This window comes from Phocoena phocoena, chromosome 8 (assembly GCF_963924675.1).
Source record: "Phocoena phocoena chromosome 8, mPhoPho1.1, whole genome shotgun sequence".
In the NCBI taxonomy this organism is placed as follows: domain Eukaryota; kingdom Metazoa; phylum Chordata; class Mammalia; order Artiodactyla; family Phocoenidae; genus Phocoena; species Phocoena phocoena.
The window spans coordinates 55,055,412-55,075,973 of NC_089226.1; the positions used below are offsets into that span (position 1 = coordinate 55,055,412).

General features: G+C 37.1%; 1 protein-coding gene and 1 non-coding gene across 2 annotated transcripts in view; both read left to right on the top strand.

Moving 5' to 3' along the window:
- RSF1 (remodeling and spacing factor 1) overlaps nt 1–6,914 on the top strand; it is a 165,327-nt gene extending 158,413 nt beyond the window's left edge. Inside the window, exons 14-16 of the mRNA XM_065881801.1 lie at nt 1,257–1,477; nt 3,755–3,943; nt 6,050–6,914. Of these exons, the coding sequence (XP_065737873.1) occupies nt 1,257–1,477; nt 3,755–3,943; nt 6,050–6,618 (979 nt within the window). The 3' untranslated portion in view covers nt 6,619–6,914. The remainder of the gene's footprint in view (nt 1–1,256; nt 1,478–3,754; nt 3,944–6,049) is intronic.
- Nucleotides 3,579–3,651, top strand: TRNAG-UCC (transfer RNA glycine (anticodon UCC)). Its single transcript has one exon. It is a non-coding gene; the product is annotated as a tRNA-Gly (tRNA).
- Nucleotides 6,915–20,562: the final 13,648 nt, after the last annotated feature.

The window sequence follows — 20,562 nt, forward strand, 5'->3', positions numbered from 1 at the left end:
CATGACCATGAGAGGTTCCCAGTCAAATGTGAGAAGTGGACAGGTATGAGTATTTAGAAACTATTCTCTGGTGACCCATAGGGGTTTGGGTTGGGGCAAGTAATTCAGTATAGAAGATCAGGAAAGGCTTCCCTGCAGAACAGGTATGGAAAGAATACCACAGAGTTTCTCCTCTCATTGTTTAGTGGAGGAAACAAACATATAAACCACAAAAAAGTCATTCTGCATGATTGCTACTAAAACATAAGTCAGGGTACAGAGAAGGGCCAGATCAATCCAGGGAGGTCAAGGAAAGCCTCAGAGTAGAAATAAAGCTTTATCTGAAATGTTAAGAATGAATTGGGCAGATTGATGAATTTGAGATTAGAAGCAGTGAAGGAAAGAAAGTATTCTAAGCAGAGAAATCCTGTCCAGGGCAGCCAGGCATAAAACGTCATAGAATATTTAGGAAACTGCTGGTGTGTCAGGATAAGAAGAATTGAGGAAGCAGCAGAAAGTGCCCTGCTGGAAATGTGGCCAAGACATAAAAAGGAACCAGATGATGGAGTATTTTGTTTGTCATGCATAAGAATTTGGACTCTTTCCTGAAGATGATGAAAACCCACTGAATGGTTTTAAATACCAGATTAATATGAGGTTTATGTTTTAGAAAGATTCATCCTGGCATTTGTTCGGAGGATTTACTGAGGGGAAATGAGTGTAGAGATTAAAGAGACTTTGGGGAATTGCTGTAGTAGTTTAGATGGGATATGAGAGCCTGAACTGAGAAGAGGTATCAGGTTTGAGATATTATCTTTATGAGATAGACTTGGGAGGAATTAGTCATTGATTAGATGTGAGAAATGAAAAGGGAGAAAGAAATTAGGATAAATACCATGTTTCTGCTTTGAATTACTGGATGGGTGACAGTACCAAATACCAGGCTAGGGAACAGAAGAGAGGAGTAGGTTAGGAAATAATGAGGTCACTTTTGGGCATGTTGAATTTGAGGTATGTGGAGGACTTCCCAAAAGGCCAAAGCAATTTACGTACAAAAATCAGCATCCATTCATGTTCATAACTCCTTCAAAAAAAAGGAGAGGGGGCAAAACATCTCTTCATTTTATAAACAGGGAAACTGATACAGTTAACTGGATATTTTACATTAAACGTTACTTAATAATTCACTGGACTTGTTAGAATTTGAACTCAGAACTCAAAAACGGGTTCACGGTTTTAAGTGTACCATCATAATTCATTTGGTTTCTCTTGGACAGATCTCAAGATGAGTTTGTAGTATCTGATGAGAACCCAGATGAAAGTGAAGAAGACCCACCATCTAATGATGACAGCGACACTGATTTCTGTAGCCGAAGACTAAGGCGACATCCCTCCCGGCCAATGAGGCAAAGCAGGCGTTTGCGGAGAAAGACTCCAAAGAAAAAGTACTCCGATGATGATGAAGAGGAGGAATCTGAGGAGAATAGTAGAGACTCTGGTAAAAATAATTTGTATCCACATCTCACCAAGTCAGTAAATTCTTATGACTTCTGGAATTAAGATTTCTTAAAATAAAATTCCATTCAATTGTAATATAAGCTTTCTGATGAAACTTTGAGTTCTATTCTTATGATTCACCACTAATTAAATCTTTCACATAAAGCACATCTGAGAAGATAGATACAGATGGATATGTTAACTTCATGCCAGACTCATTTAGGATTGTGTTGAATCCTTTTGGTGCCAAGTGTTTCCATGCCTAGACTTTACCTTCATAGTGTTTCTTGGGAATCATTCTTAATAATCTGAGAACATTTTTCTCAGATGTCTCGCTATTAGAGAAAGATCACCAATTATCTCTAACATTTAGATCATGATCGGTGATTATGATTGTTTTTATAAATTATCAGTGGTTGATGTTATTATAGCTTATGCTTATCTCTATTAACTAAATAAATAGTGAGAGGCACAGCAGGTAAAAGAACAGATAGGAGTGCTTTATGGGATTGGCAGATAGGTAGCTGTCGTCTTACTGAGGAAGTGCCACAGACAGGAGACACGGTTATCTCCAACTTGGGCCAGGCTTGTGGAGTTCTACATAACTACAGTACAATATCAGAATCAGGAATTTTACTGATAAAATACTATTATCTAATCAACAGTATACATTCAAATTTTATCAGGTGTCCCAATATTGTCCTTTATATAAACATCTTTTCCTGGTCAAGTATATAGTTCAGGATTACATATTGCATTTATTCATGTCTCTTTAGTCTCCTTTAATCTGTAATATTCCTCAAACTTTGTTGACTGTAGCATTTTTGAAAAATACACACTAGTTATTTTGTAAAACATACCTCATTTGGGTTTTTGTATCCTTGTGATTAGATTCTAGTTATACATTTTTGGCAAGAATATCACAGAGTTAATGTATGTCCTCCAGGTCTCTCTATTATTTTCCCTTTGTAATTAATAAATAATTCATAGGAAGATATTCTGAGACTGTAAATATCCTGTTCCTTATCAGATGTTTCACCCACTAGCTTTAGCATTTATTCATGAGTTTTCTAACTCCTTCCTTCCTTTTATATTTAATACTTGGTGTTCTGTAAGGAAGAGCTTTCTCTTCTCCCCTATATATTTATTTCTTTGTATCAGTGTGGACTTACAGATTCTTATTTCAGTCGGTGGATATGATATGTTACCATCACTATTTTGATACACTTTGCCCTAGATTTGGCCAGTGGGGACCTCTTTAAACTACTGGCTAGCTGTTTTGAAATATTTGAAATCCATTAGAAAACAAAGCTAGGTATGATGATTCAGTGGAATTTGTTAGCATTCCTGAAAAACTGCTCTGACACAATGCCATAGTGTGACTTTGGTTTATTGATCAGAGGTGACATGACAAGAATAGTGCTATTTAGCAGTGCTTTGAAAGTTAAAGTAGTCCCATGAGCTGTATTTAGCAGATTTTAATTCCGCATGGAAAAAAGGCAAAAATATAACTCCAGTTCTGTACTTATTTGAAACAGGCTCATCAGTTTTTTGTGGTTAGAAAGTTTAACCTCTGCAGCACATTGTGAAGCTATGACTATAACCATATACAGCTACATATATATAGAAACAGCAGATTATCATGAGGCAAAATAGTAACTATCCACCAAGAAGAGCAGTTGTGGCAGCCATGCAGCTCACTGGGTAGCTCTAGGTTGTATGAGATAAGGATTATGTAAAAAGGGTTGTTTTGTTTTGTTTTGTTTTGTTTTGGCCGCACGCAGGATCTCAGTTCCGCCACCAGGGATTGAACCCAGGCCCTTGGCAGTGAGAGTGCGGAGTCCTAACCACTGAACCGCCAGGGAATTCCCTGTAAAACATTTTTTAATCTTGAGGATTGACTGCTAATAGGATACGTTTGTGAGGTTTGGCATTAAAGCCCCCCCAGATGTACTCATATTATTAAGAAGAAAATGAGAGACATGAAAGTTACTGTTCATTTAAAAGTTATGACTGAACTCTGCCTAATAGCTTTATATTTTTATAACCTAAGCTAACTACTTTTCTATTTAGTGGAATTAAAATTTGTACTTGATGGGACTTCCCTGCTGGTCCAGTGGTTAAGGCTCTGCACTTCCAATGCAGCAGTCCCAGGTTCAATCCCTGGGCAGGGAATTAAGATCCCACGTGCTGCATGGCACGGCCAGAAATAAATTTTTTTTTAAAAATGTGCTTGATTTCTTTTTCCTTTCTCTCTCTCTTTTTTTTTTTTTAACAGAAAGTGATTTTAGTGATGGTTTTAGTGATGATTTTGTAGAAACTCGTCGAAGGCGGTCAAGGAGGAACCAGAAAAGACAAATTAACTACAAAGAAGATTCAGAAAGTGATGGTTCCCAGAAGAGTTTACGACGTGGTAAAGAAATCAGACGAGTTCACAAGCGTAGGCTTTCCAGCTCAGAGAGTGAAGGTAAGGAATAGCTCTCCAGTTGACAGAAGTTTGGACAAGGCAGCAGTACAAATTATAAAGTGAACTCAGGACGATGATTCTGTACCATTTCTTAGAAATTTAATATAACCCGTAATATCTTTGAGACAAAGCCCATTATTTTATGCCTGGTCAACTTATAGTTTAAATAACTGATACTTGATAAGATACTAACTTTTAAGGTCTTCATTGTAATAATTAAATTCTTCATTGAAACTAGAAGAGTATCAGAAAATTATGATCTGAACAAGATTTCTTCTGCTCCCTTATTATTTATGGCCCTCATTTTGAAATAACCTTCTATGTCCTGAATACCTGAACAGTTCCAAACCAAGGGTGCCTACTGTCTCTCTCCACCATAACAGTGAGCTTTAGTTGGTAAACTTTTATTTCTTAATAGCTTTAGCTGTGTCCCATACCAGAAGTACAGGAAAAGATCTAAAATATGAACTTGTGATATCTGTTTAGTCTTTGTAGTTATTCCAGAGTTCTTCCCAAGTTCATTTTAAATGAGTCTAACCCTTACCTTCCCCCACTTCTTTTTTATATATTTAATTCTCCATTGTTTATGGTCTGTTTTGAAGATTATTTGCTTTCATAGATCCTTGTCATTTAAGTTTGAGCCCAAGCCAGGAGAGCATGGGAAAAAAATGTTTGGATATGGGAGATTAAAGGAGGGAAGTAAACATCTGGGTGAATGTATATTTATCTTCATGTGTCATTAAAGACAGATATAAATTCATTAATTCAACTATTAAAAATAAATACTTACTGAACTAGTCACTGCCCTCGGCACTGGGAATAGAAGAGTGAAAAGAATAACCAAAAACATATAACTCTGTCATGTAACTCTTACTTTAGTTGGGGGAAGAGAGACAATAAACATGATAAATAAGCAGAATATATGATATATTAGGTGGAGATAAATGCTATGGAGAAAAGTAAAGGAGAAAAGGAGCGTAGGTGAAATTTCAGATAGGGTACCAAAGGAATGCCTCACTCAGAAGACAACATTTGAGTAAAGACCTGAAAAAAATGTTGATACCCACATGTGTTTAGTGGATACCATATTAGATGGTACAGCAAACCATTGTATAGACTTTGGAATTTATTCTGTGTGAGATGAGAAATAATTGGAGGATTTTGAGCAGAGGAGTGATATGATCTGACTTACATTTTAATTTGCTATGGTATCTGTATTATGAGTACATTGAAGGGGACAGGGAGGAAATCTAGGAATCTAGTTGGGAGGCCATTGAAATAGGCCAGGCGATGATAATGGTGGGTGAGACTAGAGCAGTAGCAGTAAAGGGGTGACAAGCAGTCAAATTATGGATATACTTTGAAAGTAGACCCATAGGATTTACTACTGGGTTAGATGGGAGAAAGAAAGGAATCACGGATGACTGAGCGATTGGAAGAATAGAGTTGCCAATAACTAAGATGGTGGAGACCAGAATGGCGCAGGTTTGAGGAAGAAGTTTAGGAGCTTGGTTCTGCCTGTTTAGAAATCCAGGCATAGATGTTGAGCAGGCAGTTTGATACATGAGTCTGGAACCTATGGATTGGTTGCCTAAAACAAATGTGAGAGTCATTGGCATATGGATGGTATGCAAAGCGATGAGACCAGGTGAGTCAAGTATAAACAAGAGAAGACGTTTAAGGACCACCAAGGACATTGAATAACATGAAATAAGAGTTAGCGCAGTATTTCAGATGTCCTGAATTGGGTGCTTAGTTTCTTTCCTTATCAGTATGTTTACATGACTCCCTAATTTGAGGGCTAGTGGGAAGGAGTTGCTTAGTTTGTGACCAGCCTATCTTCATTTAATTTAAGGATTCTGCTCTTTCCTAAAATCACAGGCAAAGTATACTGTGAATCACATTGGGCATTGTTGTGGGACTGAGAGGAGAGAGAAATAAGGCCAGTTATTGAAGGGAAGTAGTTATGTACAAGCAAGTCTGAAAGCAGGACATGGGATGAATATGGGGAGGAAAAGGAGAATTACTTAAATCTGTTAAAGGAGAATTACTTAGCTCTGTTAATGGTTAACTGTGCCAATGGCTTAAATGTGCTGTTTATTCTAGAGAGCTATATATCCAAGAATTCTGAAGATGATGAGCTAGCTAAAGAATCAAAGCGGTCAGTTCGAAAGCGGGGTCGAAGCACAGATGAGTATTCAGAAGCAGATGAGGAGGAAGAGGAAGGTAAACCATCCCGAAAACGGCTACACCGGATCGAGACAGACGAAGAGGAGAGTTGTGACAATGCTCATGGAGATGCAGATCAGCCTGCCCATGACAGCCAGCCCAGGGTTCTGCCCTCAGAACAAGAGAGCACCAAAAAGCCCTATCGGATAGACAGTGATGAGGAAGAGGACTTTGAAAATGTAGGCAAGGTGGGGAGCCCTTTGGACTATAGCTTAGTGGACTTACCTTCCACCAATGGACAGAGTCCTGGCAAAGCCATTGAGAACTTAATTGGCAAGCCAACTGAGAAGCCTCAGACCCCCAAGGACAACAGCACAACCAGTGCAAGCCTGGCCCCCAATGGGACAAGTGGTGGGCAGGAGGCAGGGGCACCAGAAGAGGAGGAAGATGAGCTTTTGAGAGTGACTGACCTTGTTGATTATGTCTGTAACAGTGAACAGTTATAAGACTTTTTTCCATTTTTGTGCTAATTTATTCCACGGTAGCTCTCACACCAGCGGGCCAGTTATTAAAAGCTGTTTTATTTTTCCTAGAAAACTCCACTACAGAATGACTTTTTAGAAGAAAAATTTCAACAGACCTTGAAGTCTTTCTGTGAAGTGACCAGTTTTGAACTTTGAAGATAAATAATTGCTGTAAATTCCTTTTGATTTTCTTTTTCCAAGTTCATGGTCCTTGGTAATTTCAGTCATGGGAAAAAAATCTTATTGTAACAACAAAGATTTGTATATTTTTGACTTTATATTTCCTGAGCTCTCCTGACTTTGTGAAAAGGGTGGATAAGAATGCATTCCGAATCTGTGAGGGCCCAAAAACAGAATTAGGGGTGGGAGAAAGCACTTGTGCTTTAGCTTTTTCATATTAAATATATATTATATTTAAACATTCATGGCATAGATGATGATTAACAAACTGCTTAAAAGTTCAAGTCTGTATTATTGCAGTTTGAGAATTGTAGATAACATCATACATAAGTCATTTAGTAACAGCATTCATGAAATCAGCTTGTTTACTATTGGAGATAACCACACTTAATAAAGAGACTGAAAAAGTACCATCGTAAAAAACTCTAACCTAAGTTTCTCTTATAGCAGAGTTTGTTGTTTAAAAAAAAAAACCATCTGAAAAGCATTTGTACAGTAAAATGTATAATGAAGCTTTGACAACCAGATTGTGCTAGTAAAAAAATTTTTAAACCAGCTTTATGCAGTGGTGATGAGGTGGCCTTTAATATGCTGTCATGGAGAATTATTAGTGAAATGAGTGTGGTCTTTCATAAGGACCGAGGGGACTGTAAACTTTGCAGATAGTGTAACTCTTGTCTTCTGGCCACTTAATATTTAAATATCTGAAATATCATTTTAAAACAAGTACATCTATACATAACATACATGAACAGATGGATGCTAAGCTGACCGCAGTATTTTAGCACATTTGTAGAAGGGGAAAGGATTTTCAGGTGAATTTTAACTGGTCTATTCTTGCCCTTAGTATCTACTTCAAATTGAAGTCTACAAACAAAGCAGTTCCTTTGGGAGGTTTTTAGTTTGAGTTTTAGTGTGTGTGTGTGTATATGTGTGTGTGTGTGTGTGTGTGTGTGTGTGTGTGTGTGTGTGTGTGTGTGTGTGTTGGAATTTCCTATCTGCCTGGATATATTAGCAGGGTTTGAATGTAGTTTTGGCCTTTGGCCATTAGACTTCTATTAAAATTCATTAATAGTCACACGACCAATACAGAATTAATTGAAAACCGCCAATGTACTTAATAGGTATGACATCCTTTTCAAACATCTCAACACTTTAAAGAAAGATAAAGCCCTTTGTTTCAAGAAAAAGGGGTTTGTAACTAACTAACTATCTAACATGTAATTGACACTAAAATATGAACTTGTCTTAGTTTCTGTTACAGCTGTAAAATTTCAGGCAGAGCCATAAATAACATTGTACAAAGTGTAGCACTTGTGATTAAACCTTGCCTGTCATATTCTGAAACCTTCAGCCATTACTTCTGTGAATACTTTTGCCCTGGGATTGGGTTTTCTGTTCCAGTGCTGTGTCTGTTGCCGGCAATGGACACACCATATCTGCTGCTGGCCCAAGGAACTTCATTAATTTTTCTTTCCAAATTAAGCATTATATGTGCTAGTCAGTGTGTAGTAAAGCACTTCTCTTTTTTATTATTAAAAAGCTGGCATTAGACTTGCATTATAAATACCTCTCTAGAAACTTTATACTCCTTTTCCTCTCTCCACAGGTGTTGCCCTTAAATCTTATCTTTTGGCCTTGAAAGTTTATAGCTGTTGTTTTTCACTTGTTGGTTCTTGGGTTTTTTTGTTTTGTTTCACTTTAGTTCTGTAGTACCTACCCATTGATATTTTTGCTTTGATTCTAGCAGTGTATATGTATCTGTATAAAAAATAAAAGAATGAAAGCAGCCTGAAAATAGGATGCACCAATAGCATGTGGTTCCAAGCAAGTTGTGGTTTTTATTTTGAGACAGTGTTCCACCAGAAGGGAGGGAAGGGCTTACATTCACAGTGAGTAGGGCTACGTAAGGAGCCACATTCACTTACCAAGCCTGCTTTCTGGCTAGGTTTGTTTCATTTATTTGAAAGTCAGTTAAGAATGTTGGCCTTTTTAACTATCTAAAACAGGCAGGCAATAGAAGGATTCCTATTAATGCAAGGTAAGTGGTTAGAATGAGCAGGTGGCCTATCCTGCCCCCAGTCTCCCGCGACCATTTTAGTCCCGCCGGGTAAAGCCACTAAGGTGCAGAAACTCCCATGTACCCTCTCTCTACCTCTGGACACACCAGCTTCTGCTTCAGCCTATTAGTTTTCTTCAGTTAAGCAAATTTCAAGAAGAAGTATTAAATGGGTAGATTATTTATTTTACAGGATGCCTAATGTGAAATAAGGAGTTCTTTTTACTCTTCTGCTATAGAGAGCAAAAGGTAATTTTTATCTTAGTAAGGACTGAGTATTCTATTTAGCAAATGTCCCACTGACATTGATACCATTTTTGCTGCCTGTTATTTACCAAACTTGAATTCAGTGTTTGTGAACTTGATAGTGTTTCCCTTTGAATTCCCTTCACATTCTGATTAAACCAGTTAACTATGCTTCATCTACAAAGAGTGCAGTCTAAGCACCTGATAGTTACAAATTGCTATCATGCAGGTAGGTTAGTTATGGCTGATTAAACGTTGAACAGTTCAAAAACAATTCTGCTGCTTGGTGTTTAGATTCAGTCCCTCAAAGAGTCTGTGGTTGCTGAAATACTAACTCTGAACATGCTTTGAAGAAGTTAAAAAAGAACAAAATGTAGGAAAAAGTGAATTTTCTATTTCCAAAGACATAATTCAGTCATTAGGAACTGGACAGAGTATAGGAAAGCAGCAATTCATCTAGAGTTTAGAACATTTTGGATCCTTGTAATTAGAGTACTAACCATGGATTTAGGCTCCCAATAGCTGCCATGTAATAGAGTCCTTTAATACTTTAAACCCCCTTTTTGGAAATACAAATTGGACTCCCAGTATCAAACTCCACAGTCTATAGCAAATATATTAAGGGGAGATGTAGTTTAGTACTCAGAATATTTAGTTTGCAGTTTCTGTAAAGGTTTGAAAACTAGACAAATTTTCACAAAGCAGAAACTTTGAATTAAAATATGTGAAAAGAACTGAGACTGAAAATAACATGTTTTGGTTTTGTAGACTTGTGCTGATGAAATAGTGTTTCGTGTAAACATTTTCTGTTGTTGGCACATTACTAGAGAATGATGGCAGCGACGTTCTCAAGAATATACCTGATTTATTGAGGTCAGGTTTCCTTGGCACATCTTTTTCCAGTTGGTCAAGGTTGCAGATTCCGAGAATTAAAAGGAGTTTCATTTAGAATAAATTCATGTCTACTGATAATTTTTTTAAATGATCTACCAAAGAATCAAGGACTTCAAATGCTAAAGAAGTTGTTGAAAAAAAGATTTTTAAATAAATTAACAGGACATTACAAACTCCAGTTTTTACTTTTTGGTTGATAGAACCCATCCCATAATATGCATTTGGGCAAAGAACATATATTAAGAAAAATGTAGGTGTTTTACTGTTATTTAGAGTTTAAAAGGTGGGGAAATGTTAGCTATTTTTAAGTGGGACTGATGGAATTTCCTCTGTCACAAGGAATGCCTTTTTAGCTTATGTTTGTGAATTGAAAGGAACCTAATGAATTTACAAGTTTAATATTCAGGAAAAATTGTGAACTGCCCTTCACCAACACAGTGGAACAAACAGGTCCCTGATTCATGGCATTGCCTCACAGTGATAGGACAAGTATTCAAAGACCCAGATCTTTTTTTAAATGGAATAAACATATATATGTATGTGTGTATATATATATATAAATTAATATGTATATACATATCTTAGATGTTAGAAGAAATAAAAGTGAACCTTTGAAATTATTTGACACTATAAAAAATAAGACATAATTGTAACTGATGTGAAATTATGAACATCATTTAATTACACAAAGCCTAGAGAAAAATAGTGAAGTTCCTCTTCTTGTTTTAACATCCTGGTTCTCCCAAGAAGCAAGAATGCCAAGACTGCATACCTTCTGTATCTACCTAGTCCTCTGCTTAATATCTGTTATTAAACTTTCTTAGAATAAATTCCATTCCTATTTTACCCACCATTCCCAGTTTGTACCTGTAAACCTACCTTGGAAGTGGCAAGCTAACTGCTGATTTACTTCATTGTTTTTATACCAGTCCTGAAAGACAAGACCCTTTGCTATCAATGTATTTAAACTGAGTTCTTTTGTTATGTGTATACTTAATAATTTGTTTTCAAAATATTTCACTCTTAAATTATCATTAACATTTTGAGTGCCAAGAATTGCTAAGTAACTATGTAACATATATTGAAGATTGTCATTCTCCAGCAAGCAAGCAGTCATTAATAAGCAAAAATGTAGTGCTCTTGGTATATAGCTACTCTAGATGGTACACTCGACACTTTTTAAAAATTCATATAAACCCTCTCGGAAATTGATTAGGATATGATTCCATTAGTGAATTTTTTCATTTTTGTCATGTAAGCTCAATTCTTTTTCATTTTATGTTTATACCATCTTGCTCTGGGAAATGCTGCAAACCCAATTCTGACACATTGTAGTGATTTCAGTTAAAGATTTTTATTTTAATAACTAAGATGTCTATCCTATGCATAAGTTATATGAGAGGGCATAACAAATTATTGGACAAGTAGAAATTTATTAATTAAGCTCCTTAGACATTTTGAATGAGAAAAAACATTTTTAAAGGAACTACATTTGTGTTTTTTGCCAAACCGGTACAAGCTAGAAAATGCACTAGGGACTGAGTGACCTGCCTTGTTCATTTTGCCACTGGATGATGTAAGTTAAGAATGGAATTGTTAACCCTAACTATATATTTTCTTGACTTTCATCAGTTTCTAAAGAAATCTAATTCAAGTGTTTGGGATTTTGTTTGACATGTATTTATTGAGTTCTGTTCTTAGGCCAGGAGCTAGCTGCATGTCATGCTTAGGAATGGCCCAGAACACAATCATTGGGAAACTTAATGGCTCAAGACCTTCTGAATCATTTAACTTATTTTGTATGTTGCAAAAAAAAAAAAAAAAAGTTTATTTTGCTTGAGAGTCACATTTTTTTATAAATGTACAGCTTTTAAGGGAGGGGAGGTGGAAAAATACCCTAAAATAGGATGTAGATTTTTACAATTGTGTTTATGCTAGAACATCTACAGGTGCATTATGTAATTAAACCTAAAGTTGTTTAAAAATTTGTGCCATGGTCTTTTTCATTATCCTGCCCTTTAGCAGAGTTGGTGCACATCAGTACTGCTATATGGACAAGCCTTGAAATTAGGCTAATAACCCTGTCTCCAAAGCTTTAAGATCATTGCATGAAAATTACACACACACACATATACACACATGTAGACATATATACACAGATCTAGTTTATATTAGTGTAAAATTTCAATTTAAGAACAGCTATAATGGCCCAAATTTGGCAGTTAGCAGCATATTCTTTAAGTGCGTGATTTTCGTGATGCCTAACTAGGGTGTTCTCAATGTTGGTCTGATGTTTTGTTCTCGTATCACAGTAGAGTCTTGATAATGGTATCTGAATTATAGCTTGCCCAAACATGCCAGGAGGTTTTGTATACACCTTGAAAGGATGTGTCCTGTGCTGGGATGGGGGGGTTGGGAGTGGAACAGAGCTTGGTTTCTTTTCAATCTGTAAAAGAAGGAGAAACTAGAATTGTTTGATTTGGTTCTTGTAGACTCAATTCAGTAGACTTAATTCCACAGGAATATTTGTCTGCTGGAGGCATGGCAGGAAGGAATATCAGGTTCAAATTCCAGTTCCCTTCTTACTTGATAAAAAGTATTTTGAAATCTTGTAAATCTGCTGATTCTAGCAGCCTTATGTGGCACATTTTACCATAAGTTATATTGACACCTTTGTTTAAGTGCCATTACTTTTTGCCATATGATAATTTACCATTCTAATTTCTCACCTTTGTAGCGCAAGTGTATTCTTGTAAAGAATTAAATCCATAAACTTCTACCTAAGTTACCTGTATCTATTGTCAGTTAATGTAGGATGTCAGTTTCTTTGCTCTCCTCATCCATTCAGAAATGAAGCCTGGGAATCATTTATTTCCAGGCAAAGAATACAAATTCCAGATAAGAATTTGTAGATGGTTTATGTTAGATTTTCATTTTAATTTTAAAGTAGTAGCTAGGATCCAGGGAGTGTTTAATCAGAATGCCTCTTGGATTTTCAGACATGCTTATATGAAATGATTTATTTTCCTATGCATAAAAAATTATTCCTGGAATAGGTTCTCAGAATGCTTTATTTTGTTTCTAGGAGATGAGAGCTAAAGCAGAAACTCCAAGATTAGCATAAAACTCTTGAGGTAATAAGGAATGTGCTATTAGTTAAACAGGAGAAGCTGGCATGCTCTCTGCCACGTATGACATACTGCATGTATCGGGGGGGGGGAAGAGATTTGAAAACTGGAAATGTGATTCCAATAATGCACAAAGTAAATTTTGTGCATAGAAAATATAGGAATTCCTGGTAGCTTAAAGCTTCAGGGGTTAACTGCAGTGTATGAACACCTAGTGTGTTAGAATTGCAGTGCACAGTTGTTTAAATACAATATTCCTTGTTAGTGACAACCAGAATACATTGTGGCTCATGCCAATATTTTTGTTAATGAAATGTTCAGTGTCTCACTATAGTCTGATCAAAACTCTTGGTGTTTTAAGATAGGCCCAAAGCTATTTGATGGCTATTGGCCTAATTGTGTAAATTTTCTTTCAAAATGTTTTATTATAATACTTCTGTCATTTCTTTCACGTAATATATGTCAATTGTGATAATAAAAAAATTAAATAATTTGATGTATTTAGCATGATGTGTTTGCAAACTTAGTTTATTTTAAACTTTGTAGCACATAGAAAGTTAAGAATTTTCAATAACAGTTGATGAAGGTTGAAAATTTTTATCACCTCAGGAATAGATGAATTGTTCCCTTACTATCTAGAAAGTAAATTTGCAAGTGCATCAATTTCCCCCAAATAATGTTTAAGGCTATTTGCCAAGGATGTGAATTATAGATATTAGAAAGCTTTCTTGATTTCTATCTTTAGCCTCTGGAGAACGGACACATTAAAGAGGCCTTGGACTTGTTCTGTGTGGCCCTGTGGGAGCCACAGAACTAGGCCAGAGGGCAGAAGCCATAGGCAAAAGCTTTCCATTTATTCTATGGAAATTCTTTTTTACGGAGTTCTCTAATAACTTGGATGTGAACTGTCACCAATAGGGGATGTCTGGGTTTAGGTTGAACTGCCATTTGGCAGGACTGTAATAGATCAACACATTTAAAAATGGGTTAAAAAAATAAAAATAAATAAAAAGGGGTTAGACATTTAAGGGGCCCTTCCAATCCTGAGTATAATTCTCATCTACAAATGTTGACTTGATAGATTTTCCTTACTCTTGGAATACAGTAGGATGCACAACGAACTCATTTTTTTTCCCCAACAAGCTAGTGGAGTTCATTATTTGCAATTCTGATTTAAAATATTGATAAACTATTTAGGTAAAGAACTTTTTGGATCAGAATTTCACTTAGTGGAGTGAAAGCTGATCTATGCTGGCAAGAAATGACCAGCTACAGTGCTTCTTAGTGATTTATTTGAAATGTTCACTTAAACTGAATTGGTCAAATACGAGTGAGATGCTGTGTTGGAGGCTAAGGGTGACAGCGCTGTGGCAGCCTTGAGAGAGCTCTTTTCTGGAGCTGACAGTGGGGTCCAGAACATGACTGTCGACCCACATCCCTTTCAGGTTATGAGACCAGAGAATGTAAAAGAGTTCTTTTCTTTTAAAAACTGAGAATTGGTCTAGTATACTGTGATCATTTAGTAGCGGTAGAATTATAAAAAGTAATGAAAACTTTCTAGTGAAACTAAATTAAATGTTGGGTGAGATGAATGCTTATGTGTCATTTTGATTCTTCAATCACTTCACATAAGTTCTTTAAGGTCCTAAAAGTCTAAAATGAAAAAAAAAACCCTCTAAGGAAATGTGAATTCATATTTGCAACATTAGTTTTACACATAAAGTCATCCCCAAAGCAAAGTCAACTAGGAACTTACTAGTTCATGGTATAGGTCACGTATAGATAGCTTCCTTATTGTTCCTCTTTGCCCATTTCAGAGCCACTTTATCCACACTCGAGCACCTGTCCTTCTCTCCAGTCTCCAAGGAACAGATGTCACCTCTGTTTTTGCCACATCCCCTCTGCCTGTGTCCTTGATCTGGCCCCTTCCCTCTTGCCTGCTCTGGGTCTTCCCATCTCATTGATTTCTCTCTGACCTCCATCCCTCTATATTCACTTTCTCGATACAAAACTCTCCCTTATCATGGAAAACAAGTGTCATCCTGTCTCCCATCCAATCTGTTTCCTACTTGACTACCAGTCTTTAAAATAAATAGGTTATAGAAATGTTAAACTATATTTGAAAACTCTCACTGAAATGTCAGAAATTCCGAAGAGAAACTCTAGGACCGTAGCAGGCTTCTCAAGAACATACCTGAACTCCATCATGAGGAACAATTGTTATAGAAAGCTGAAATTTACAATATGGGGGAGGGTCCTCCCTTTTCCCTGCACTTGTTTCATGTTTTTCTTTTTGAAATGTCCATTTTCTTTTCTCTTTGGCATTATTGCTTGCTAGTGGGATGCCAGTAATTGCATCTTTTTTTTTTTTTAAGGATGAATTTTGAGGTTAAGTAGGGCTTACCAACATCAAAGAGAAGCAAGCTGACTCAATTCTAGAAAATCAGAAAGTTGGCTTCAGATTCAGACTGATTGAGAAGGCAAGGCTGAAATTTTACTGGGAGGTACTACACGCAGAGTCAGGACAGTGCCAAAGAGGCAAGGATGAAAGGCAGGGACCCACAACCAGAGAAGGCACATTGGAAGGGGAGAGAAGGCTAGGAAGCAGCCTTCAGGATGACTGTCCTCTCCATGACACAGCCACTTTTAATAGTCTGGATGTGCTTATGCAATGGTTTCCAAAATAAATGTTCTTGTCAATTTTATTTTTAAATCTTTCTTCTTAGTTTTTAAAATTGAGATATAATTCACATGCCATAAAGTTCACCATTTTAAAGTGTACAATTCAGTGGTCTTTACTATATTCACAAGGTTGTTGTCACGCCCCAAAATAACCCCATATCATTAGCAGTCACTCACCATCCCTCCCCCCCGAGTCCCTGGCAACCAGTAATCTACTTTCTGTCTGTAAGGATTTGCCTATTCTGGACATTTGATATAAATGGAATTATACAATATGTGGCCTTTTGTGTCTAACTTCTTTTATTTAGCATGTTTTCATGATTTCACCTATATTTTAGCATGAATCAGCACTTCATTCCTTTTCATGGATGAATAATATTCTATTCTATGGATATACCAAATCATGTATATCCATTCATCAGTGGAGAGATACTGGATTGTTTCTACTCTTGGGCTATTATGAATAATAAACATTTGTGTACAAGTTTTTGTGTGGACATATGTTTTCAATTCTGTTAAGTACATAGCTAGGAATGGAATTACTAGATTATATGGTAACTCTTTGTTTCAAGTTCTAAGGAACTGCTAAACTCTCGTACACAGCATCTGCATCTTTTTACATTCCCACTAGCAATGCACGAAGGTTCCTATTTCTCCACATCAGTAACACTTATTGTCAGTCTTTTTTTGTTATAGCTCTCCTAGTGGATATCAAGTGGTTTCTCAGTGTGGTTTCGATATGCATTTCCCTGATGATTAACGATGTTGAACATCTTTTCGTGTGCTTACTGGCCAGTTGTAAATCTTCTTTTCAGAAACATCTATTTAAATCCTTTGTCCATTTTTAAATTGGGTTACCTGTCTTTTAAATTGTTGAGTGTCCTTTATATATTCTGGATACCACACCCCTACCAAATATATGATTTGCAAATATTTTCTCCGATTCTGCAGGTTTTTTTTTTTTTTTTTTTTCCCCTTTTTTTCTTGCGGTACGTGGGCCTCTTGGCCTCTCCCACCGCGGAGCACAGGCTCCGGACGCACAGGCTTAGCGGCCATGGCTCACGGGCCCAGCCGCTCCGTGGCATGTGGGATCCTCCCAGACTGGGGCACGAACCCGCGTCCCCTGCATAGGCAGGCGGACTCCCAACCACTGCGCCACCAGGGAAGCCCCTGCAGGTTAGATTTTTACTTTCTTGATGTTGTCCTTTGATGCACAAAGGTTTTTCATTTTGATGACATCCAATTTTTTTCTGGGTGTTTTCTTTGCTTGTGCTTTAGATGTTTTACCTCAGAAACCATTGCCTAATGCAATGTTACAAAGATTTATGTTATATATTTGTAATAGTTTTATAAGTTTATGTTTAGATCTTTGATTCATTCTGAGTTATTTTTGTATATGGTGTGAGGTAAAGATCAAAATTCATTTATTTGCATGTGGCTATCCAGTTGTACCAGCACCATTTATTGAAAAGACTGTCATTTCCCCCATTGAATTATCTTGGAATCCTTGTCAAAACTTAATTGACCAAAAATGTATGAGTTTACTTCTGGACTCTCAATTTGATTCCACTTATGCCACTACTACACAGTTTTGATTACTGTAGCTTTGCAATAAGTTTTGACATCAGGAAGTGAGTCCTCCAACTTGGCTTTTTTTTTTTAAGATTATTTTGACTGTTCTAGGTACCTTGAATTTTCATATGAATTTTAGGTTCAGTGTATCAATTTCTGTCAAAAAGGCAATTGGAATTTTGATAGGACTTACATTTAATCTGCAGATCATTTAAGGGAATATTGGTTTCTTAACAATAGTAAATCTTTTAATAAATGAACATGAGATGTCTTTCCTTTTATTTTAGGTCTTCCTTAATTTTCAAGAAAGTTTTGTAGTTTTCTTTTGTTAAATATATTCCTATGTATTTTATTCATTTTGATGGTATTATAAATAGAATTGTTTTTCTTAATTTTATTTTTAGGTCGTTCATGGCTAATGTATAGAAATACAAATAATCTTTTACTTAGGAATAAACTTAACCAAAGAAGTGAAAGACTTGTACACTGAAAACTACAAAATGTTGCTGAAAGTAATTAAAGAAGACACAGATAAATGGTAAGACATCCCATGTCATGGATTGGAAGACTTAATACAGTTAAAATGTTAATACTATACACTAAGATATGTCACCTGGGCTCATTTATCACCTCACCATCTGTCTTAGAACTTGTTACAGATTTGAGGGATAATTTGTGGCAGGCTATCTATGAATGCCAAGGGCCTGCTGTACATAGCCCTTCCCAGATTGTCCCTGCCTACTTTCTAGCCCCAGCATGTGCCACACACAAATTCTTGCAGTTCTCAAGCATCTCATGCCTCTTTTGTACCATTGAGTGGAATCACCTCCACTCCTTCTTTTCTTTCTCTGTCTTTGAACTCCTCACTCTCAAGTCCCAGGTCTCCATGAAGTTCTCTCTGGATTCTCATTCAGAGCAATCCCATGGCACTTGGGTCTGTGCAGACTTCAATACCACACTTACCACACAAGATTATAATCCTTCCTGTATCTCTTATCCCAAAGACTATGGGGCCTCTGGGTTCACTGAATGAAGGCCAATCTGGAGGCTCTTACAACAGTTTACTTAAGAGGTGACATGGCTTGAAGTGGGCTGGAGGAAGAGTGAGGGGTCAGGTCATGAGATAGGAGTTAAGAAATGACAGGACTTGGTTGATTGGAGGCATTAGAATGTAGTGGTTGAAGGGTGTACGCTGTGCTGCCCAGCAGCTTAGGTTCTAAATCATATTCTGCCACTTGGTGGCTATGGACCTTGGACAAGTTACTTCAACCTTCTTACTTGTTTTCTTATTTGTAAAATAGGAATAATGACAGCATTTATTTCCTAGGGTTGCTGTGAAGATTAAATGAGTTGATACATACTAAGTGCCTAAAACAGTTAGTACCTAGCACATAGCCCTCCGTAAGTGTTAGTTGCTATTTTCTTGTTAAAATAATAATAATAATTGTTATTATTACTGGATATGAAGAGTGAAAGAGAGGAAGGAAATAAGGCTGAGTCCGAGGTTTCTAACCTGAGCAACTAAATGGAAGGTGGTATTTTTTCATAAAACAGGACATTGAAGAAATAACAGAATTGAGAAGATTGTAAATTCAACTTTTTTCTTTTTTTGCTTGCAGAATATTAGTAACCCAACCAGGGATTGAACCCGGGCCACAGCAGTGAAAGCCCAGAATACTAACCACTAGGCTACCAGGGAACTCCCGTAAATGCAACATTTTTCATTAAGACTTTATTCTTTTAGAGCAGTTGTAGGTTCACGACAAGTTTGAGGGGATGGTACAGAGATTCCCATATACCTCCCTCCCACTCATGATAGCCTCCCCCATTATCTACATCCTCTACCAGAGTGGTACATTTGTTACAACTGATGAACCTACATTGACACATCATCACCCAAAGTCCATACTTTATAAGTTCAGTTTTTGATAAGTTGAATGACAGGTGCCCGTGGAACTTCCAAGTGGAGACGTCTAGTAGGCTGTAGGGTGTAAATGTCTGTAGTTCATGAGACAATTCTGGGATGGAGATATAGATTTGGGAATCAGTCACACAGGGTAATTCAAATAATGGGCATGGATAAGCTTGCCAAGTCAAGTGTTTAAGGAGCAGCACAGTGGCTAATACTGTTCAAGGTTCTTTCTCTTTCTCTTCTCTATAGTTAGTGTATTAATTATCTGTTGCTGTGTTTACCCCAAAACTCAGTAACTTAAAACAACAGCTATTTGGGACTTCTCTGATGGCCCAGTGGTTAAGAAGCTGTACTTCCACTGCAGGTGGCTCGTGTTAGATCCCTGGTCAGGGAACTAAGATTCCAAATGCCACGTGGTGCGGTCAATAAAAAACCAAACCAAACCAAACAAAAACCCAGCAGCTATTATCTCACAGTTTCTGTTGGTCATTAATCTGGGCACAGTTCGGTTGGGTGCCTCTGCCTCAAAGTCTGTCCCAAACCTGCAGTCAAGATGTTTAGACAGGGATGCAAGCATTTCAAGTCATATATAGTACTACAGAGCTCATTAAAAAAAAAAAAAGATGAAAAATCCAGCATATCCTACCTGTGGTTACACTCTGTAACTTCCAAGGCTAAGTGAGAAGAGGCCATGCAGCTTCTATCAGTCTATTTCTTGGGATACTCAACTTCGAAACCCAGCTGCTGTGCTGTGAGGAAGCTCAGGCCACAGGGAGAGGCTTTGTAAATGTGTTTCAGCTGATAGTTCCCACAGAGGGCCTAGCTGACAGCCACCATGTGTCCGCATGTCAGTAAGGAAGCCTCAGGATCTCAGATCTATCTATTCCTGGTACATACTTTCCACTAGTTCGCCTTCTTTCAACTCCATCTTTGCCACATCGCTGTCACTAAGAGGAAATGAAGAAATAATAAGGGTAAAGTGCTTAGAACAGTGCCTGACACATAACACCCAGTTACCATTAGCTACTATTAAGATTATTTTAGAAGTTTTTATTGCTCTTATTACTTTGCTCTTCGGCGCCTAACGAAGAAATAAAGCAAAAAATTCCAAATCTAGTGGATTAATTCTTTTCCCTTCAGCGCCCCATCTGCTTACTGACATAACTAGCTCTTCACCTAGAATTAATTACCTCTTTGCGCTCGTTTGCCCGTCTGAGACCAGGGGATATGTGGCTCGTGCACTAGGCCGGCCT